At 37.6% G+C, this 24,545-nt stretch overlaps 1 protein-coding gene across 5 annotated transcripts in view; it reads left to right on the top strand.

Moving 5' to 3' along the window:
• MYO16 (myosin XVI) overlaps window positions 1-24,545 on the top strand; it is a 546,696-nt gene that overhangs the window by 366,738 nt on the left and 155,413 nt on the right. For all 5 annotated transcript variants that reach the window (XM_082435257.1, XM_082435255.1, XM_082435256.1 and 2 more), the window contains 3 exons: window positions 2,735-2,807; window positions 19,822-19,974; window positions 21,507-21,707. In XM_082435257.1, the coding sequence (XP_082291383.1) occupies window positions 2,735-2,807; window positions 19,822-19,974; window positions 21,507-21,707 (427 nt within the window). The remainder of the gene's footprint in view (window positions 1-2,734; window positions 2,808-19,821; window positions 19,975-21,506; window positions 21,708-24,545) is intronic.

The following is a 24,545-nucleotide window of genomic DNA, read 5'->3' as shown; positions in this document are numbered from 1 at the left end:
GTCCTTCCTCCACCAACTCAGAAAATGCCCAACATGTGTTTAGTCATGTATGTTTTCAATAAAGGCTAAAGATGGAGAGTGCTATAATACCCACTATAGAACATTTTAAAAATTAATAAATCACCGCTAGGTCTACCATTGGAGACATTTCCAGGTCCTCTTCTCGGGCTGACTGTACTTCTGTCTAGGTCTTCTGGATGTGTAATTGAGGTTATTTATACAGAATTTCTATATTGATTTCTATTAACTTGACAGTTTCTCTAAATTAATCCATCCTAGGATGGATGCTGTTTAATTAATTGTGTCTTTAGTGTCGGGTATTTGTTATTTCTTTTTGTTGTTTTACTATAATTAAGATAACAATGAACATCGTTATTCATGTCTTTAGTTGCATTTCTGATCATTGTCTTAGTATAGGTTCCTGCTTATGGAAGTCCTGGTGCAAATGATAGGAATATTTCAAAGCTTTGTGCCACATAAGCATATTGTTTTTCAAGAAGGCTCTACCAATTTCAACTGCCAACAAAAGTGTATGGGGATATCTTTCTCATCATAATTTTTAAAATTTTATTTCTTTTGCAATTTTCATGAGATTGACATTTTAATATGCCTATTAGCCATTTATATTTCTACTCTTAGCCACCCTCTTTATTTCTATAGCAAGTTTAAACAACTATTTTTAAAAGCAATTTTCAGTGATTGGAGACACACTGTGTACCAGCTATTATCCTAGAACTTTCTTTACATCACTTCTAACTGTAGCAGATATCTAGGTAGATAATGTGACTTGTTATCTTAGTTTTATAAATGATGAAACTGCAGGTCAGAAAATTTAAGTAACTTGCCCAAAGTTATCCAACTAGAAAGTGTTTGAATCAGGATTCCTACCAAGACGGAACAACTCCAGAACTTGACAGCCTTCATCACTAGGCTCCTACAAGTGAAACGATGCAGCTCATTACATGGAAAACACACACACACACACACACACACACACACACACACACACACAACAAAGCAACAAATCAGCCTGAACCTCAGCACCATGGTTCCCACTGAGTGAACATCATTCCCGATGTCTTTTTGTGCACAATATAAAGATGGTGGGATGGGAAGAGGCGTGGGTGGATGGAAGACGATGTATGACTGGACACATAGTCTAGTAGATTGAGAAAAATCTATGAAAATGAAGGAGACAATGCATTTTTAAATGACACTTACCTCTAACAGAACTTAATTTTATTTATACAGTTTATCCTGCAAAAGAATTTAGTCTTTGCATGATCATATTTTTGAATATTTCCTTTTGACGTTTCCCAGAACTGAAAGCAGAAAAAAATGATCACATTTGTTTTCCTGTACATGTTTACAGTTTCTGGTTCTAACATTTGGCTCTCTAATCCATGTAGAGTTTATTTGGCCACACAGGGTGAGATACAAAGCTAACTTTATTTTTTTCTTCTAAGACACTGAATCAATTACCTAGAGACATCCAATGAATGATTCTTTCCTCCCCTCACTGACTTATACTCTTTGCCATGTGACGTTTATATGAAGGGCTTTTAAAATGCTCTCTTTCCTACTTATGAAGCTCATATTTTGTACCATCTACAACAAATAATCTTAGGGAAAGGATATCACAGAATCATTAGTTTGCCTTTTTTTAAAGAAAAAAGTGGCCATGTAAGTGACAAATTATAGCCCCTAAAGTATTGTGATTACATCCTGATTGTGAAAACACAATATAGGTACAAAAAGGGAGTTGGTGGCCAGGGGGGTCTGCAGTTTGGATACATCAAATTTAGTGGAAACAACAGCAGAACATCTGCACCAGCAGGGAGCCTGGTAATGAAACAACGGGCACCATCGTGGTGAGGGATCATCACTTCCACTGGCAGAAAATGCAGACAGCAGTCCTCCTGGTGACGCGCTAGACCAGAGGCGTGGGAGGGGTGGGGTGACCGGCGTTTCAGAATCATCTGGGGCTTTCTTTGCAAGAAGCACCTCGTGCACACACCCCCGTGCTGCTCCCATATCCCCACAGAATCCAGGTTGTCAGGGTTCCCGGGTCACATGAGGTTTCATTCCTCCTTTCCTCACTTAACTGGGTGTGTTCCGACATCTGTGATTTGACCATCCAAGACTGTAGCCAATTCCAAGAGCGATAGTTTACATGGAAGAGAGAAGTCGTTACTTAGATAGATTTCTTTCCATCTTGCACCCAAGTTTCATGATCTTCATTGTTCTTTATTTATAAGGACTCCTTTAGGAAAATCGTAAGTTTTGGAGTGGCTCAAACTGATCTATCAAAAAACATGCACATGGCTTAATTGTGACTTGACTTGTATTGTACGTATGTGTAATGGAGAAGTTGCTTGATTTACTGCTGGTGAGACCCACTTAACAGGTCGGTCCAAATTCCTTCAGAGATAGCAGGTCTATTTGAAGGAGACAGACACAGAGACTTTCAGAGAAGTAAATATTAAACTACCCATATATCATTACATTTTATACTTAGGAATCAATGCATTTTTGTTAATGAGTCTGTGTTTGAATCAGAGCATTAAAAGAACACTTTTTCTTCCTAATTTTCAGTTTTCCACCAGATTAAGATAATCATTTGTGTTTTTACTTCAAGTTGTCAGTGACACGCTACGTGGCTGGATTTCTCCAACCTAAAGTAGCAATGAGAAGCGTTAAGGATGCCTGTTCACTGTGTTCTCTTCCATTTCAGCTCGCAGACATGGGATATTGGAATATTGGACATCTTTGGTTTTGAAGAATTTCAAAAGAATGAATTTGAACAAGTAAGTGGGTTTCTTTTGAAATTTTGTTAACTTGAATGGTTTTTTCAACTAATAAGGTATCTCTTTTTAATTCAATAAAGACTATTTGCACTATTTCTTGGGAATATGTAATTAAAATAAGGAAATAAGGACTCTGCAGTCCTGTTTTAAATTAATGTCCCTGGTTTGTTGACATAGTCATCATTTTTATGTGGTCTTGTAAACCGGCATAATCCTTTTTTATTTTTTTAAACAGAAGCACTTGTTTTAAAAGACGGCGTTAGATGAAACCAGAGTTGTGCTTATGGAAATGCCATTTCAGCAGGGTCAGAGACTCGGAGGGTGTCTCTATTTGAAATCAGTTTGAAGGTCTTTAGAAACTCCAGCCAAAAATCAGGATGGAAATACTTTCTCGTGATAAATGCTCTTATTTGTAGTTTCAACTTTACCTGACATGCGTACATATGACTATGGCCAACTCATAAAAATACATTAAAGAGGTGTTGATTATTTTTAATCTATTTACAATTTAGGGCACTTGTAAAAGCACTAAATTCTTTAGGTATCTTAATAGTATAGTACAAATAGTTTAATCGAATTAAGTATATCTAAAAATTAAGTGTTAAGGGTAGAAATAAAAGTTGCTTTAGCAGAGAAGGAAAACTAAACCTGTAAGATGGTACAGGTGGAAAGAGAGAAAACCATGCTGCATTAAATTACATGAAGAATTTCAAGTATACAGTGTTTAGGGTGGTTACTGGCACTGGGTAAGGAATTAAATAGAATGAGGTTGAAACCCAGTTCTGCGACTTGTACTAGCAGAGCTCTCCTGGCCAAGATGAAGAATCTATAATGAGCTTTGGTTCCTTATCTGTAAAATCAAGATGGTAATAGACCTACGGAGCTGTGAGAGTGAACAAGATGACAGTTATAGAGGTTCTGGTGTCATTTTCCAGCTCATTGTACACATGTAAGAAATGGTGGGTAGCTACCTTCGCTGCTGTCAATGGGAACACCTGAAAACCTTTTCAGATTTGGGCTTTTATTCCCTAAAAAAGTGGTTCAGGGTCCTCTGAGTAGATCTTAATCATGCCGACTCACTTAATCTAGGGTGAATCATTGTGAATCCTTTCTCTACAAAACTTTACAGAAAGTCTCGCCTAAAATAAGAACAGTGAGACGAGAGATTTCTTCTCCCTTCATGATTCTGTGTCCATGGATTAATGGAAAAGGGAGGACTTTGTGGTTCTATTTACTTATTGCTTATTATTAAGAAAAATAGTGATGAACATAAGGAAGAGGGCAGTTAAAAGAGTCACCAGCAGGATGTCCAACAAGAAACATAGGTCTGCAGGCTGCTTCTGGTGACGGATTTCTCAGTACAAGTGTTTGAATGTTGTCTGGCCGTCTTATTGATTCCTTACATTTTTGCCTTAGAAAACATGCAGGCTCGGGTCTGTAGTGAGACTCACAGTTTCTGCATCTCCGGGTTAAGTGACACGCAGAAATCACAAGTGGGAGGGTGTCTGCGAGGGCTGGGCTCCCAGCCTCCTGCTCCAAACCCAGACTCAGTATCTATCAAGTCTGCGCTGGCAGCTGAAATGTGCAAAACATTTACGTTATCTCCTTATTAAAACTTACTTATTTACTATAATTACGTATACCCCTTATCATTCTTTCTTGCTGTTAAATATTTTAATTATGTATTTTAGAATATATTCATGGCCTGAGATTTTTATTAACAAAGAATGGCATTTTAGATTTTAGATTTTTCAAATCTAAAGAACAAGTCTCTGTTAAATACTAAGAGCTAGTTTTAGGTACTTATGGGTAAAAGCTCAAGACCAATTTTTAGACCTTAATTACAAAAACAATAAATATTTTTAAAGATGCGCCTTTAGTTTGCTTGGCAGGTTTGTCACGCACGTTTAACAGGTTTGCTTAATTATTGGGCGCAATATACCCAGGAACCATTTAGAAGGATAAAATTATTTTCTTTGTGGTTAGTCCAAATCTCATCTTACAGGGTATTTAGCAAATTCCTAAATTTGCCTGTGAGCTTTTTAAAGGCCATTGGTTTGAATGATACATTCTAGATTCTTGAGTTGCTAATAGAATGGTGAACTTCCTTATTTCTTATTCCACTGAAAACTTGCAACAGAATGATTAGCAGATCAATATTATATTCAGAATCAAACCCAGAAGAATATTAGTGCCTTTATAAGTATCTGCTCCCTTCTGTTTCGAGCTTATTGACCTATCGGCTATTCACTAGAACGTCCATGGCCACAGGGCTGCAGTTGGGTTTGGTACCGCATTGTGTATATAATACGAGCTTAACAAATGCATTTCAACTGAAATTTAAAGAGTAAACTCACAAGGAAAAAACCTTTAGTGGATTTGCTAGGGGGTTTTCTTGCTCAGGAATAAATGTATACTGCTTGACAATCATTCATCCATAAGAAATTTGACGAACAGGGACAATCTGAGGAGATACTAAGAAACACTCCAAAGCATCAGCGTGTCCAACCTCAGTTTGCCCAAGTAGCTCTAAATCATTAGATGGAAGCTTGTGATACTTTAAATGAGAATTTGTTTCAGCTCATAGGAAATGCTAGTCCTGTTTTCTCTGACTTTTAATAAGTCATTTCTATTCAGAACTAATTTATATATTATAAAAAGATACTTTTTAGAGTAAAAAATATAATATATAACTCAACAGCAGTTTGATGCTTCAATGGAGGGGGCGCTAAATTATCTGAGTTCCAAAGTACAATTCGGGAGGCTCTGAATCTATCGCCCTGATTAGTTATGTAATTACATCATTACCAGGTCCTCTCTGCCATGTGATACTTACATCTCATGAATTCTCATTTCCTTTATTATGTATCTGGCGCTATAAACATATCTCCTAATGCCCTAAAAGAAAAGCCTCTCTGATCAACTCTTCAACTTGAAACAGCCAGGGAATTCCATTTATGATGCTTGATAATCAGAAAGAAAATAACCAAGACAAAAGTTCCCTTACACATCGCAGTGCCACTGATGTTAGAAAAGTGAAAGCGATTCAAGGCACAATGTGGGAAGGAGAGGCAAAAATACTTTTAGTTCCAGAGACAATTAATATTTAGAAAGCTGAAAAGAAAGAATGAAACATTACTACACACAATGTGAGAATTTTATAAAGTAGCCAGTTTTAAATCAGCATGCAAAAGACTTTTATATGTTCTTAAAATAGTTTATCAGAAGACATAGAGGAAAAGAAGAAAACATTTACATAGTCAAAAATTAGTAAATAGCCTAAATGAGGGCTAAAATACTCCTGAAGGTTGCATAATTACAGTTAAAAGTGGAAAGATATTCTGCATTCCTAGAAAGGCTTGATAGCACAAAGATCCTGATTCTCCCTAAGTTAATTTATAAATATAACCTAATGTGGTCTCACTACAAATAAATGAAGAATGAGTGACAGAATTAGAGCAAGTCAGTTCTACAGCTCCTAAGAAGTAATGAATCTATGCAATGAATATCAATCACAGCTAACATTACAAGAAGGGTGACAATATACCAGATGCATATCAAGTGTTCTTGTCAAGAAAGAAAGAAAAGAAGGAAGGAAGGAAGGGAGGGAGGGAGGGAAGGAGGGAGGGAGGGAGGAAAGAAGGAGGAAGGAAAGGAGAAAACCTGAATATAATGAAAGGTATTGATGTAACTACTAATTAACAGAAACTGAGGACAGAGAAACATGATAAACTAAACCACAAGAATTCACTCTGAAAACTCCAGACTGTGAGAAACAGTACAGGACAAATGACCTGATTTCTTCAACATATAAAATGCAAGGATAAAAATGTAAAAGAACAAGGTGCCTGGTAGATTAAAAGAGATCTAAGAGACATAGAAATCAGTTAAATGTATGGACATTATGTGGATCCTGATTTGCTTAAGTGTAAAAAATGATGAGTTAATTAGTGTAATGTGAAATCTGGATATTTGACAAAATTAAAAAATTATCCTTGATAGAAATTATGTGATATAAAGGTACTATGGATATATTTTTTAAAGTCCTTGTAGCTTAGAGAATTATACTAAAATATTTGCCCATTAAATGACACAATGTCTGAGAATTGCTTCAAATGAATTTAATTTTGAGGGTAATATGGAAATGGATAAAGCAGAATTGGCCATGAGGTGGTAATTGTTGATAATTGTTGAAGTTGGTTGATGGCAGATGAGGTTTATTACATTATTCTCTTCACTGTTGAATATGTTTAAAATTGTCCATAATATACATGTACACCTCAGAGATTTGCAGATTCGGTTCCAGACCACAGCAATAAAGGCAATATGGCAATAAAGCTAGTCACGTGCATTTTTTGGTCTCCTAGTGCATATGAAAATTATGTTTACACTATACTGTAGTCTATTAAGTGTGCAATAGCATTATGTCTAAAAAAATGCACATACCCTAATTATAAAGACTTTATTGCTAAAAAACGCTAACCGTCCTCTGAGCCTTCAGCAAGTCTTAGTAGGAACATCAGAGATCACTGATCACACATCACCATGACAGCTATAATAATAATAATAAAAGTTGGAAATACTGCAAGGATTACCAGAACGTGATACAGAGACAGGAGATGAGCAATGCTGTTGGGGAAATGGCGCTGGTCGGCTTGCTCGACCCAGGGTTACTCCAAACCTTCAATTTGTAAAACACACAGTAGCTGCAAAGCACAGTAAAGCCAAGCACAAAAAAATAAGGTATTCCTGTGCTATTTAAAATAAATGAGAAAACTTTGAGATTATATAAATATTATTTTAATAAATGCTAGAATATGTTCTCTCCCAACAGTTGTAAACGCCAAGCTCTGCAGACTACAGATCTTCACAAAAGGCATAAAGAACAAAGTAGTGGAAACTAATGATTTAATATTCAATAATTTCCCCCAGTTTCCCACTAGACACATAACATGCAGCTACATATAATGAAACTTCTGAAGCTATGGAATCTAGTAAAATTGCCTATCAACAATTTGCTATAAGACTGCAGAGAATTTGGAAAGAGAACACATTTGTTCAAAGTAGAAGCTTTGAAACATTTCCTTGCTTACAAATTCTTTTCTAAAGAGTGAGATTTCCTGGAAAGTCCTGGTGAACAGGACAGGCTTGGGCTAAGTGTTCAATGGTTTGGGAAAAGCCAGATGCCTTGACTTCTAAAGTTCTACGAAATAAGAGTATATAGTGTGTCAACCTCAACCTCAAAAAACCCCCATAAAATCCTTAGCTGTGAAGTCACTATCCTAGATATGATACAAAGATAAATCAAAGAATATATTAACGACCATCGGTTGAACTCATACCATGTACTGTTGATGTAGATAATTCCATTTTACAGATAGGAAAACTGAGAGTGCTATGGTCTCTGCTCTCTGTAAGAAAGTGTTTTATCGGTACCTAGAAGGATGCATTTTTTCTCGCTCATTTGCATCAGGGTACTCTGTGGTTCATTCATTCAATAAGTAGTTTTTGTATATGTACCAAGTTCCAGACCCTGTACTAGGCACTAAGAAATGTACGGACATTATGGTGAGGTAGGTAGGGTACAAATATGAGAAAGACCAATTCTAATTGGATATCTTGGGAGAAGGAGTAGGAAAACCTTAATGAGGAAGAGGCTGCTATTTTCATCCCTAGTATGGCAAGTCCCATGTATTTTTTTTTAATTGAAGTATAGTTAATTTATACAATGTTGTGTTGATTTCAGGTGTACAGCAAAGTGATTCAGATATATATATATATATATATACACACACACACACACATATATATATATAATATATTCTTTTTCAGATTATTTTCCATTTTAGGTTATTATAATACAAGATACTGAGTAGAGTTCCCTGTGTTCTACAGTAGGTCCTTGTTATTTACCTATTTTATACATAGTAATGTGTATCTGTTAATCCCCAACTCCTAATTTATCCTCCCTCCACCCTGCTATCCATTTTGGTAACCGTAAGTTTGTTTTCTATGTCTATGAGTCTATTTCTGTTTTGTAAATAAGTTCATTTGTATTATTTTGTTAGATTCCACATATAAGTGACATCATATAATATTTGTCTTTCTCTGTCTGACTTACTTCACTTAGTATGATAATCTCTAGGTCCATCCACGTTGCTGCAAATGGCATTATTTCATTCTTTTTTACGGCTGAGTAGGATTCCATTATATATATATATATATATATATATATATATATATATATATATATATATATATCACATCTTTTTTATCCATTCATCTGTCAATGGACATTTAGGTTGTTTCCATGTCTTGGCTATCGTAAATAGTGCTGCAGTGAACATTAAGTGCATGTATCTTTTCAAATTAGAGTTTTTGTCTTTTCCAGATATATGCCCAGGAGTGGCATATGGCAACTCTATTTTTAGTTCTTTAAGGACCCTCCATACTGTTCTCCATAGTGACTGCACCAATTTACATTCCCACCAATGGTGGAGGAGGGCTCCCTTTTCTCCACACCCTCTCCAGCATTGATTGTTTGTAGACTTTTTAATGATGGCCGTTCTGACCGGTGCGAGGTGATACCTCATGTTAGTATTTAATCATAGCTCATGTTCTGATAGTGATAGCTATTAGGTATCAGTATGATCTATTTACTGCTCAATGAATTGATCTATGAATATCAAAATATTTTATTGTTAAATATGCAGATTCTCAAATCATGCATACATTAAATATCTAACTCTGTCTTAACACATTTTTCTGCTCTCTGATTTGAATTTTCTGAAATCTTTTCAGGAACTCACCAAGCTATTGATAACACAGTTTAAGAAAAATTTGAATAAGGAAATTTTTTTTTTTAACATAGCAGAACCCCAGTATAGTGCTACTCAGGTTTCTATAGAAAAATACAGAGTAATTAAGTAATGAGATGCTATTTTAATGTACTTCTTATAATAATATTGGATTCTGTGTTTAAAAATAGTGTGGTTAGAGGTCCTCAGGCTAACAATTTCTGAAAACTTGTTTTGAGGAAATAAAAAATGAAGTAGAAGAAAGCAGTTTTGACCATGTAAACTGTACATTTAATGACATTTTTTTCTTGAAACCTTTTAACTTAAACAATATCACCATTTTAGAGCTAAAGAAACCAAGGCTCAGATAATTTAAGTAACTCAGGGAAGGACATGTGGAGCCAAGATCTGTTTCCAGAACCAATGATCTGCACTATTTCCAGTTTCAAAGGTTCTTTGAAAGTTAGACTTAAAGATTTATTATTATTGTAAATTTTCTAAACTTTAATTGCTTCCCATTCATAAGTATATTTTTTGTATTTCTCTTAAGACACAATATTATTTATTCTATTAAATATAGAAGCAATAAACTTTTAATAAATTTTATGTGATATTGTTTTTTTTTCCATAGTGGAGTTTTTCACCAAATGCATTTATTTAATCCGAATAAATAAGTTAGAGAATGCAGGTATATCTTCTTCCTTGTAAAGTGAAGGCAGACCTCCTTTTATTGCACTTTGCTTTATTGGGCTTCACAGACACTGCATTTTTTACAAATTACAGTTTGGGGGCAACCTTTCATCGAGCAAGTCTACTGTCACGTTTTGGTAATCTCATAATATTTCAAATGTTTTCATTACTTTATATTTGTTATGATGATCTGTGATCAGTGATCTTTGATGTTACTAATACAACTCGCTGAGGACTCAGGTGGCGGTTAGCACTTTTTTTTCCGCAATAACGTAGTTTTTAATTAAGGTCTATACATTGTTTCACACACAATGCTATTGCACACTTAATAGACTATAGTATACTGTAAACATAACGTTTATATGCACTGGAAAACCAAAAAACGCATGTGACTCGCTTTATTACCATATTCCTGTTACTGCCATGTTCTGGAACCAAACCCGAACTGTCTCTGAGGCCTGCCTGCACCAGGGTGGTTAAAAGGAAGTGTTACAGAATGTAATAGGGAGAAGATATGGATTTGAAAATGTATATCAGGTCACTTTAGAGAAGAGTGAATTGAGCTCTCTTAATGACAACTAACCAGGAAGAAGCTCAGCTTTACAGCAGTGTCTGTGCAGATGCAAAGCCCCCGATGTGCTACGAATATGGTTCCGTTTAGTTTTCTGCTAATAATCACCAGTGGCTACAATTTCTAGAGCCCCTGCTACGAGTCAGATGCTTTTCTTGTATGATCACTAGCTCCTGCAGCAACCTTCTCAAAAAGCTAAGGGACATCCCAGAAGCCTTTGCGGGGCCACGTGGGAATTCAGATGCAAATCCATCTGGTCCCAAAGCAGTGCTCTTTGTGCCATTTTCTTTCTTCCTTTGACACCTCAGGACCACGGCTCTGCAGTCTGTGATTTTTTTCAGTATCTCTAGGCTTTGCATTTAATCCTGGATAATGACAACTCTTTGAAAAAGACAATTATTTCAGTAGCATTTGTATTATTCAATCTGACGTTAGCAGATTGTTACATAGAATATGGCAAGAAAATTAGCCAATGGGTTTATTGTTGGCTGACCCCTTCAGTCAGTCCCTCAAATCCCTGAACAGTGGTGGTTTTTATGTTAAAGGAGATTATAGGCATGAGTTACACGCATTAAAATACTGGATTTATTTTATGAATCTGTGTTGCACTGAGTAATAGAAACCCTAAAAGAAATGCTGGAGAGAGAGAAAGTGTTGTTTTTAAATCTGTGTAAAACCAGTGTCTTTATTCCTGTGAAGTAACTGCCACCTCTATTAGCTTAAAACCTATTGCAAAGAGTTTGATTTGAAAAATCTCAGAGAAACCAGGGGAGGAAAGGGTGTTTGGTTCCTTTAAGAAACAGTAATCTACCAAAAAGGAGTGGAAAGTAGTTTGGTTTTAGAAAACCAAAAAACAAACAAGAGCAGAAGCAGGTCCCCTCAGTGCCCCGGGCCCGGGATCTGGGAATGAGGCTCCCGACACAGGACTCCAGCAAGAGAGCAGCCCTGCCACCCCGCCGTCCCCGAGCATCAGGCTCCTGTATTTATGGAATAATATCAGAGTGCTGGCAGAGGTGGCCTTTCTCACTGTCAAGTCAAGATAGATGGTGCTGGGAGAAAGGGAACATGTCCTTTCCCAAACAGGGATGGAGAGAAGAAAGGCTCTACAATAATAGGAATTTCAAAGAAGGCAAAACACACTATAGAAGTTTAAAGCTGAAACAGATCGGAGACATACTCTTCCCTCATCACCCCCACCCCTGCCATTTTATAGATAAGGTGCTGAAATCAGGAATGACTGATTGGTTGGGGAAACTATATACATTAGTCTCGAAACCCAAAGAGGCGTTCTTCAAAAAAGTAAGTTGGAGATGCAGAGTACACTTGACACAATGAAGGCCCCAGAAAGGGCCCCTGCAGAGAAGACTATTGGCTTGGCTTAGTGTTTAACAGGCTTCTGTTGTGTTGTTTTTTAGACAATAGTAATTGACGTCTCATGCAGTTAATGTTCTGCTGAACATATTTGAGAAATACCGAATATCTGAAACCTGACCTCATTCCTGCCCCATCAGATAAAAAAGGGTTAGCAGGCATTTGGTCTTGTCCAAAACCTCCATAGGACATTTAGTTCACATGAAAAGGTCCTTGAAATTTGGTCCTATCCAAAATGTCCTTGAGCATATTTAGTCTATGCCAAAAGTTTTTGGACAGGACCAAATATCAAGGACCTTTTGGCATGGACCAAAGGTCTCCCCGGCCAGATATCTGAAGGACATTTTGGACAGGAACAAATGTCCTTTAATGTGTAACTGCATGATATATGCATCATGTGTATATATGCGTGTGTGTGTGTGTGTGTGTGTATAAACTGATGAGGAAATCAGGTAATGGACTGTGTATGCCATCGTCTATCTCAGTGTGTTCAATCATGTCTCCATATTAGAATCGCCTGGAAAGCTTTCAAAATATATCAGTGCCTGGGCCCTACTCTGATTTAATTGGTTTGGGGTCAGGCCCAGACATCAGCCTTTTTTAAAAGCTCCCGGTTAATTCTAATGTTCAGTAAGATTTCGAATCCCTGTCTAACGCCTGGAGCTCTGTCTTCAACTGGAGTGAGCTTCAATTAATCTCCACTTTAATTCTGTGATGCATACATCATGCTTTATTATATTTTTGCTTCAGATAAATTTCACTGAGTAATAAAAATAAAGGGAGAACAGTTGGTGAAAATTTACTCAAGAAATTAATTTTGTCATTAATACAAATGATAGGCCATCTGGGTAAGCAATGATAGTCTGTTACTAAAGAGTGTTTTCAAGGGGTGCATGATTTTTATTATTAAACCACTCAGCAATGGCACCTAATGTACAAAGCATGTATTTTAATCAGAGAAGGCGCGTGCTAATTAAACAGCTCTTAATAACTGTTCATTACCGTTATGAATACCTACCTTTTACCCACATTCAAGTCTCCTCTGAGGAATACGTGGGAATTTAATGAAACCCAAACATAATTCCGATGGATAGAGTTAAAAAGTAAAAATAATGATTGTTTTGCATTGAAGTCAGTGATATACTCAATTATTGATGGAGATTTATGCTTCTAGATACATAAACTAATTTGCCTTACAAATCTTTCATTCTATCTTTCTCTGATGGTGTTTAAACACACCCGCATATGCACACACAACACAGCTCAGTGAAAATAAACCAAGAATGCGCAGGTTTTGGTCCTGATTTTGGCCACCATTTGGTTGGCGGGATGTATTTTTCCACTTGCCAGCAAGGTGCCTGCCACAGGGTATGTCCACATTCGTCCCCTTAGCTACCTTTCCTGGCAGTTCCTGAAGTTCATGCTATTAGCACTTCTTTTATATTTTAACTTTTGTTCGAACAGTGAGTGCTTTGAACAGTTTAGAGCAGGGAAAGGCAAACTGATTTAGTAAAAAAGTTTAATGCATGCCTCACTTCAAAATGAGTTTGAAAAACAGTCTACTTCAAACTCCGCGTGCTCCCCGTGATTTCCTGTAATACCCAGCTTCACTCGCCTCTCTTAGAAATGCAGGTCCACCTTCAGTTTCAGGAAGCACCCCTGTCAAAAAAGCTACAAGCCAAAAATCACTCCACAGGCTGCTCAGTTGTACACATCTAGCTGGATTTTTCCTTGGGATTTTTAATAAATGACTTCTTTTTTCTCCCCAGAATACAAAGAACACAATGTACAATTAAAGGTCCAGATATATTGTAAGGATCACCTCATGTCACCAAGTCCCACCGGACACTGCAGCTTAAAAATAAAGCTTTACTTAAAAAGTAAAGCTCAGGAGGGAAGCTCTATGTTTTATGAATCATTTTGACTGGGAAAGCATTCAACTGAGTTGCTCTGTTCAGAAGCACAGGCCAAATCATTTTTTGTTACCCAAAGTTTGGTACTCTGCTTTAGACTTTCCTTCCTGGGAAAAAAAAAAAAAGTAGAAAAAAAAAAAAAAAAAGACTAGAAGCCCTTTTCCAGCTCTTTCTAATGACTGCGGCTTTATCCACATTCACACTTGACATCACCATTCTTACTAAAACAGTGGATCAATTCAGTGAAGCCAATATTCAGTTCAGTAAAATATTAGGAAACAAAACCAATTAAAATGTCTAGTTTTTATTATAAAAATGCTTGAGTCAGTTGAAACACTACAGCCAGGTTTATATACAGAGATGGTCACATATAAAGTCAGGAGCAAGACGATTTAGTCAGGTGTCATCAAAAATAATTTTTGTAACTGCAGAGCTGAGGTCTATTCTGAATGCAAAATGATAAGAGAATTATATTTTACAATTTATGTGTCATATATGATATAATTTATATATTTTATAATAATTATTATATTTAATGTGTTTGAGACCTCCACATCTACCTAGGTATTTTCAATTAGAGCATCTCAAAATGAGGGGAAAGGTAAGTGTCATATAATTTGGATATTTCTTCTACAGCAGAGAATCAGCCGTTGGTGGTCTTATTTCAGAATCCTTTATCAGACGTTTTTATTTTTTCCTGCAGTAACAGACATCATGTTATTTTCATGGCTTCTCCGTTTATTTCTTGAGTAACCTATTTCCCAAAATATATAACATTTAGTCACACTTTCCATAACTACTTTTAAATCAAACTGCTGAGATGTAAGATCTATTTGTGTTGTTTTAAATGATTCAATGCATATTTTAATGTCAAAAAGTTTGAAAAATTACAATTGTGTGTATCATCTAATCAAAGAGAATCTTTTCCAGTGGTTTCATTTCATAATGGAGTCATTTATTTTCTGTACATTTACTGTAAATATTTCACTCCAAATTGAAGAAATTTCTTTGAAGCATTTCTTAATCTTGGGTAAAGAAATTATCTCAGGACCAAAGGAGTTTATCACATTATTAGATGAGAGGAACACCTCAAAATATTATTTTTTAAGCAAATTGAATATTTAAAAAAATTTTTCATTTTTACCCTAACAACAATTTTCAGAAATTTCTGTTTTTCATTTATGATTAAAATGACAGCAACAAGAAAATGTATTCTTTCACAGTGGCCTACTACTAGGGACAGATGCCACACAGTTTTATAGAAAATGACTTGTCTTTCCAGAATCATTCCTAGAGATTTATACACCATAAGTAAGATTAACATAGATCTTGATCTACTGATATCATTTAGTTTTGTTTTGTTTTTTAACAACTTTATTGGAGTATAATTGCTTTACAGTGTTGTGTTAGTTTCTGCTGTATAACAAAGTGAATCAGCTATATGTATACATATATCCCCATATCCCCTCCCTCTTGTGTCTCCTTCCCACCCTCCCTATCCCACCCCTCTAGGTGGTCACAAAGCACCGAGCTGATCTCCCTGTGCTATGCGGCTGCTTCCCACTAGCTATCTATTTTACATTTGGTAGTATATATAAGTCCATGCCACTCTCTCACTTCGTCCCAGCTTACCCTGTCCCCTCCCCGTGTCCTCAAGTCCATTCTCTACATCTGCATCTTTATTCCTGTCCTGCCCCTAGGTTCTTCAGAACGATTTTTTTTTTTTTTTAGATTCCATGTATATGTGTTAGCATACGGTATTTGTTTTTCTCTTTCTGGGTTACTTCACTCTGTATGACAGATTCTAGGTCCATCCACCCCACTACAAATAACTCAATTTCATTTCTTTTTATGGCTGAGTAATATTCCATTGTATATATGTGCCACATCTTCTTTATCCATTCATCTGTTGATGGACACTTAGGTTGCTTCCATGTCCTGGCTATTGTAAATAGTGCTGCAATGAACATTGTGGTACATGACTCTTTTTGAATTATGGTTTTCTCAGGGTATATGCCCAGTAGTGGGATTGCTGGGTTGTATGGTAGTTCTATTTGTAGTTTTTTAAGGAACCTCCATACTGTTCTCCATAGTGGCTGTACCAATTTACATTTCCACCAACAGTGCAAGAGGGTTCCCTTTTCTCCACACCCTCTCCAGCATTTCTTGTTTGTAGATTTTCTGATGATGGCCATTCTGACCAGTGTGAGGTGATACCTCATTGTAGTTTTGATTTGCATATTTCTAATGATTAGTGATGTTGAGCATCCTTTCATGTGATATCAGTTAGTTTTGATGGGACAATTCAAGGGGATGAATGTGCTAGATTGTATCAGGTACAAGGAAGGAAATATGTTTCAGATGATATTTAATTACTGAATTCCAGCCCTTCCTTTGCCAGCTCTCATGTGCAGAATTTATGGGTCTGTGTCCGTATTCAAACTCTTTTTGCCTTAACAGTCAAGCATTTAAAGTTAAATGTCCTATGTGGTATGTTCTCAAATGAAGTGACTATATTTTCAATATTTTTATATTCAGGGAATTGATCCACAAAAGTGTGAGTTTATTTAGGAAACATTTAGTTTTAAATTTAAAGAGCTTTCAGCTTTGCATATATCTCATGAAATCTAGTTGTCAGGGAGCAGAGGGGAAAAGCTCTGGTTAACCACTGGCCAAATCAGATAGAAGGAAGAAAATTCAAAAAATTTCAGAGATCGTGGATGGAGTGGTAGAGGAAGAGACGATGCAAAAAAAGGGGGATTTTGCAAGTTTGAACAAATTCACTCAAGGTCTTCAGGTTTTAACATAACTTCCAAGACAGCAGCAATGTGGCATAGTTATTTTATTTTTAACTTTTTTTTTCGGGTTTAAAAAAGGAGGGTTTAATTAATTATATATAAGAATGAAGCCAGACAGGGCAGGGGGCAAGGGGTCACCGGAAAGCACAAGTCCCCTGGGGCCCTCCCCTTCCCCTACCTGCTAAATAGCTAAACAGCTGGAACCAGGTCCCAGTGACCACCGGTCCCTCCAGGCCCCTGGACACCCAGCTCCCTGGGCCCTCAGACTGCAGTCTACCTGCTGCAGACAGGCACTGGCCAGGGCTGGGACAATCAAGGGGACATTCGGACAGACACATTTTTTTTGGTTGTTTTATGTCAAGCTATTTAATTGGGAATGAGGGAGATACAGATAACAGTTTTCCCTCTTTCTTGTTAATTTTCTTAAACAGAAGATCTTATTTTGTAATAGAATGCAGTAGGGAAGCTTACTCAATCTACAGACATTCACCGGCCACCAAATTTACAGAAACCATTTTTTACTATGGAACAGAGAAACAAGAAAAAATACTGGAAACAAGGGCAGTCGCCCTGGGCCATCATTTTTGACCTGGAGCTAAGAATTATTTTGGTTTTTCTTTGTGTGTCAATATATGGTATTTAGATCTCATTTAAATATGTTATTTAAATATTGTATTCGGTATATTTCTACTGTACTCTCCACTTATTATATTAATAGTGAAATATCGATGTATGTTCATCATCCAAATAACATGACTAGATTAGGTCATAAGAGCCTCTACATTTTCAGGTCTCCAACTTCTGCTTCCATCAGGGTAGTCCTGTGTCTGCAATCCTGTTATTCTCCAATCACCCTGTTTCTGAAGATGTTTGAGCTGCCTCTACTTAAAAAATTCTGGTCCCGGCAAGAACTAAAGAATAGAACTTCTCAGCAAACCATTCCAGCCTCAGGACGAACTCCCTCTGTGTGCTGACCCATGCCCTGCACTCCAATATGTTGCTTCTTTTCTTCTCTGAAAAAATTTCCCTCTAAGACTTCTTCGTGTCCCTAGAATCTCATAAATTCCCATCCTCCCAAATAGCTAGGTCTGTGAGAAAATGGAAAACTATGCGTGTGTTATTCTTAATTTATTAATTGCCACACCCTTAGGGGTAGGCCTAGACCACCTGTATGGAGAATTAGGGCATTTCTGGTGTTGGTTATGGGGGGCGACTTGGCTTGCTGGTTGGAAGCTGGAATGTAAGGGCTGCTCTTATGCGTCTAGGAGAGAAGCCATGAGCTCCCAGTAGAGGGACAGGAATGTCTGAGAGGAGTCCTACTTAACAGGTGTTGTGGTGATACCAGACCTGGGGAAGAATTTGGGCGCGTGGACAAGGGGAACCCAGGGCGGTCTCTCTTTCTTCGGGTGACTGTTCCAGTCTTGTGCGATTTACAGTAGCTTTGGCATTTACTTTGTATAAATACATCCCATTTCACATTAAACATAATCCTAAATATTGTTCCCTTTGCAAATGAGATCTGATTTCCATTTACAAACGCTTTATCGGTAACTTCGATTTATATAAATTATTCATATTTAATTATTTTCAGTGAGTTACAGAATTCTAAATATTTCTAAGTGACTTTGGATTTTACTTAGTATAACATAGTGCAGATGGGGGAATGGGATGGTCTGTGAAACTTCCTGAGCTCACAAAGGTAGTGGGTGTAGAGATGGGTGACAGGAGGCCCTGGGCGGAGCACTGGACCACTCCAGGATGGAGTCAGAGAAGGAGATGGACAAGGGGTGGCCAGTGAGGTAGGAACTGAGAGAGTGGATGTCCTGGAAGACAGTGGAGGCAGTGCCCCAGGGAAGCAGAGGAATCGGCTGTAGACATCACTGGGAGGTCAAGGAAAATGAACACGGAGGGTTGAACGCTGGATTTAGAAATGCACATATCACTCGTGACTTCTAGAAAAGCCATTTTGGTGGAGCAGTGATGGCAAAAATGTACTGGTGTGGTTTGAATAGTGGGGAGGACAGGAATTTGAGGGAAGAAAAGACAAATCTTTTGAGGTTTTTGTTATTAAAAAAAGAAAAAAAAAAGCAGAAAATAGGAGAATAGCTCAGAGGGAAAGCAAGACTTCATCTTGGCTAGATTTGTGTTATTTTATTTTATTTTATTTTCTAATATCTTAAGGTATTTTTAAGTTAAGAAATTAAAACTGTAAGAAATAACACATTTGTTAACAAGTGTTGGTGGGGTGTGAAGAAAAGGGAGCCCTCCCACACTGTGGGTGGGAATGTAAATTGGTGCAGCTACCATGGAAAGCAGTATGGAGATTTCTCAAAAAACTAAAAATAGAGCTACCATGTGACCCTGCCATTGCACTCCTGGGTATATATCTGAAAAAAAACAAAAACACTAATTCGGAAAGATACCTGCATCCCAGTGTTCTTAGTAGCCTTATTTACAATTGCCAAGATATGGAAATATGGAAGCAACTTAAGTATCCATCAAGAGATGAATGGATAAAGAAATATATATATGATATTTGTTGACAAGAGCCCAAATGTATATTCCTTTTGGAAATATTTTTTAAATACTCAAATATATTTTAGACCCCAAATTTGTAAGTTAATGCTGTAATTATACTTCTTGTTGTTTTTAACATGCTCAACTTCAATGGCGTAATCAGACCATATGAAGTCAACAGTGTCAAGTGAAGCTCTTTACTTTGGCTTCTCGGGGACGACTGTAGTGCGGCATCTAGATACATTAACTGTGCTGACCGTTCTTGAGTCAACATTTCACTGGTCTGAAATGTGTCCTGGAACCATGAATCTGCATGCCGAATCATCTTGTGAATTGTTTCCTTTTTCCCCACAATAGCTCTGTGTCAACATGACCAATGAGAAGATGCACCACTATATCAATGAAGTGCTTTTTCTACAGGAGCAAACAGAATGTGTACAAGAGGGAGTTGCCATGGAAACGGCTTATTCTCTTGGTAACCAGACTGGAGTTTTGGATTTTTTTTTCCAGGTATTCACATAATATAATTAGATACTTCACAGGATGCATGCATTTAAATATACTGGAGACAAAGAACTTCCTTTCACGGGGCCTTATTTTGAGGATATCTTTATGGGAGACTCAGCAATTTCTAATTTATTTATAATCTTTCAGTGTTGATTGAGGAGCACACGACCTTTCTCTGAAAGGGCATTTGAAGGATTACCAATTGATTAAAAAGACAAGAAGTATCAGATCATTTTGTTCTAAAAAATATTCAGCTGCAGTTATGTCACTAAAACTCTCCTCTTGGCATAGTTATAAATACCCATTGTACAAATATAATATTTTATAAAATAACTCTAAGACTAGCAAGACCATAAAACAAATTCAGCAGAATCTTGTTTGTCTCCAAATTTCTAAGTTTGAATATGGAAAACTTTGGCAGAAAAAAATATATATATATGTACATATCATCTTAGTATTTCTGCAGGTGTTTATGCTTATCTTTATTGTTACTACCTTACAAAGCAAGAATCTTTGCCTCCATATCGCCATCATAAAAACAAAACTCTATCACACAAACATCAGTCTCTATCTACTAATATAAGGCTTTACATAGATTCACCAATCATATTTCTAAAACACTTGAACATTGTTTAAAACTGATACCACTTAGCTATTGAGGAGAACAGTATATAATTTTCTACCCTTTATTTTTATAAATGTATACTTACAAATTAACTTTATTCATTTTCCGAATATGCGCAATGTTCTTGTTTCTGGTACCAACTTGTCAACGTTCCTTGTTTTAAGTACAGAAGAAGTTATCTTCCTCCAGAAAGCCCTCCCTCATCATGACACACGTAGTATACAGTTTACCTCCTTAAGGTTATAAGATGGGTTGACAGTAATATATACTTACCTGAATATGGGAAGCCTTGGGTACCCACTACCCTCCTTCTCGCTTGCTGCTATGTCCTTGACTGCTAATCCGCGGCCAGCAGAATGAAGTTATTTCTGTCTCTTGGGTTATCGTCCTTGGGGTCTCATCGTTGGAATGGTTATTTCGATAGTGGGACCCTCATCAGTACGAACTGGAAATGTCAGTGGGTATTTCTGCTGCAACTCCTCTTTGATACCCCCCAAAATGAAATGAAAAGACATACCAAGTATAGGGTGAAACTTGCATTTCTACCTATAAATAGGTAGGTCTATATACCAGAAAGAAAACATACAACTTTTCTGTAGTTGGAAATTTTATTTTTATTAAGGGGAGAATATATTAACAACGCCAGCATTTTAATGACTTAAAAATACACTTATTTATTTTCAGTTCCTCTAATCAATAAATACTACTGAGAACCAACACGACATCAGAGGTTTGCTAGGTGGTGCGGATACAGCAATGAACAGAAATAGACATGTATTGATGATAAAGACTAATTTATTTTCTCAGTGCTTGTATGAACATGGTGAGGCTGTAAATGGTATGCATGAGCAATAACAAAAATGGCAAATTGAGTAATAGAAGGAAAAAACTCTCTCTTCTTAACTTTCAGAAGCCTTCTGGATTTCTCTCTTTATTGGATGAAGAAAGTCAAATGATTTGGTCAATGGAACCAAGTCTTCCCAAAAAGCTACACAGTCTTCTAGAATCCTCAAACACAAATGCAGTTTACTCCCCCATGAAGGATGGGAACGGGAACCTCGCCCTCAAAGACCAAGGCACAGCTTTCACCGTTATGCACTACGCAGGACGGGTGAGTTCAGAGAACTGAGCAATTTATGGTACGCACTAATGGGCCAAAGGTCTTAAGAACAAGCCTTAAAGGTTTTGATATTTTAGAGTTTTGATCATTGAAACTGGGTGAACAACCCACAAAATGTTTCTTTCCTAAGCCTGATAAGGACTTAACATCTTCAGAATGTGGGTGATGAAGCATGCGGTATGATTCTTCTCGTAACGTTTCCATATTTATAACTTAATAATACGAGCAAAAGAGACCTGGATTTAATACAAGAGCTCTTCTGTGAAATTTGGGATATTTTCAAAAGCCAAACAAACATTGGACATCTGAGTTTACTTACCCTCAATATAGTTGTTAGTATTAAATTACTTTTCCTAAACCTAAGGAAGAAAGCAACTCTCCGATCCCTCTCCATTTCCTAACCAGCTTTGTAAAACATGCTTCCTTCTTCAAATCCTTCAAGGACTGGCTCTTATCTGTCTAAAACATGTCACAGTCCTGAGGCCAGCCTCCTATCGGGCTTCTCCGAGCTGGTCCCTGTCACTTCCTCCAAGGCGTACCTGCCACAACTCTCCTCTGCAAAACCCCTGTTCAGGTTCTTTTTTGCAATCCACTCCCTGTTTTCCTGCAGATCCCTCCCCGCACACGTGATGCCTCTTCACACTCAAGCTGGAAATATCCTCCTTGCCTTCTTCACAAGGTCAAATTTTATCCATCTTTTAATGCTCACATCCACGTCCCACTTAGTCTCCGATCCAGCTTCCATCTATAGTTAATTCTTCCACTTTTGAATCTGTAGCCGCCAGACTTTCCTCCCTGTTTGGGATGTAGCACAAATAACATTATTAGGGGGTGAAATCCCTAGTCACTCTCTCACTCTCAGTGTATTTCAGTTCACTTCAGCCAGTGTTTACTGAGACTCTACTATATGCCAAACCCAGGGCACTAGAGGATCAAAGATGAGTAAACCGTATCTCTTGCCCTCAAACGTGTCACAGTCAAGTAAGGAAAAGGAAAGTTAACAAATACTTACGCTATAATTTGCTCATAGTAATATTAGTCATGTTAACAAAATTCTCCGTTACCACAAAGAAGAAAGAATTTATTTGGCTCCAAAAAAGAGTGTAGAAATGTTTTCAAGAGGAGGTAAAACGTGACCCTGGCCTTTAAGGGGGTGCTGAGCTGCCTGAGATTGCGAGGGAGGAGCCTCCCAGTAAAGACAAGGGCTTCTGAAAATGAATGAACCCTGCGTCTGTCTGCATTCGGTTGCAAAGGACAGAATCCTGTGTAGCTGTTCAAGCAGGAAATAACTTCAGTGCGGGAAAATCACTGTCGGGGGGACTCTAAGTTGAACTTTCAGAAATGACCTTAAAACCACCCCACAGGACAGGGCTCCCTCTGTAGCTAGGGCCACGTCTTTGATCAGGAAGCCTGCAGCCTGATTGAGAAACTGCTGCTACAGGTACTGACTCCCAGTAACTGCTGCCACCTAAACCAGTAAGAGGCCCATTCCCCGGCACTCAACAAGGAAGAGTCAGTGGCTGAGCCTGGAGCCTTCAGTGCTGGAGAAAACCAACATCTCCTGGACATGCTCACCAGGTAAAACACAGACACAGCAGAAATGCAGCCTCCACCACTTCAACTTTCTAAATCTCGGGCAGTAGTTCAGACAGGTGGAAGCTGCAGAACGAGGTGACCCTAGCTGCAAAGGAGTCTGGGAGAAGTAATATTCGCACTTGCCAACATCTGCAGGGCAGGAAGTGACCAGGATAAACCTAACACTCCGCCATTTCCACCCACATCGTAGTTGGGAAATGGTACCAGACGTTTGGTCAAGTCTATGGAGGTTGGTAGGAAAAAAGTCTAGGAAGGTTGTTTGTGGTGAAATCATGAATAAATATGCATGTACGCCTCAGGACTTTGTCCTCTTGATAGTGTTAACTTATCAGATGGTTTTAGACAGGGTGGGGGATGAAGTGAGAAAACCAGAGGACATGACGTAGGTAGGTTGGGAAGAAAGGAAGGGGGACAATGGAAACACTCCAGCAAGGACTGCGTTTGAGCCAAAGTGGCAGGACAGAGTGGTGGCATTCCCAGGGAAGAGTGAGTGACTGAATGTGTGGAGCCAGGGAGGGGACACAGCTGGAGATGACCCTGAGGGCCTCACCCTGTTGACTGATGGAGGTTGTTTTAGGCCAACCGAGAAGGGAAATCCTGGAGAAGGAGGCTGTTTGGAAGGAAGGATATTCTGCTTTAGATGTTTGGAATTTGAGGTTTTTAATGGAAATTCCCATGAGATGCTGAAAATACTTGACACTGGGAGGCTGGCTGTTTCTAGAAACCTAGTCATAGTTTGGGAAATGTATATAATTGCACATGGAGAAGAGGGAGAAAGATGTTAGTAGGAAAGAAAAGTATCACAGAAACGAAGAGAAAAGAGACGTCCCGGTCAACAGGAAGTGAGCCTCGACAGGGCACTTAGGCCAAGGAACAGCTTTGTGAGAAGTTCTGGTGGGACGGTGCCATATGATGGCTTAGTGGATGTGGGGAGGAAGTCAGTGGATGATTTTATATAATAAATAGATATTCTCAGAAATTATCAACTATCCTTTAGAGTTGAGAGATTTAGCCTTTACATTTTTTTAATAACAGTAACAATCTTTTAGTCCTATGTGCAGATTTTTTAATCTATATTTTCTTTATATTAAGAATTTACTAAAGAATATAGAAACAAAGATACTTGCATAATAAAATAACATGTTATTTTACTTTTCAATTCAAATGTTAGAATGTTAGAATACTTTTCAATTCAAAAGCTTTTGTGTCAGAATTTTTTTTATTGAGGTACAG

The sequence above is a fragment of the Balaenoptera physalus genome, assembly GCF_965194825.1.
Source record: "Balaenoptera physalus genome assembly, chromosome: 18".
NCBI classification, from domain to species: Eukaryota; Metazoa; Chordata; class Mammalia; order Artiodactyla; family Balaenopteridae; genus Balaenoptera; species Balaenoptera physalus.
This window is presented reverse-complemented; position numbering and strand designations above follow the sequence as displayed.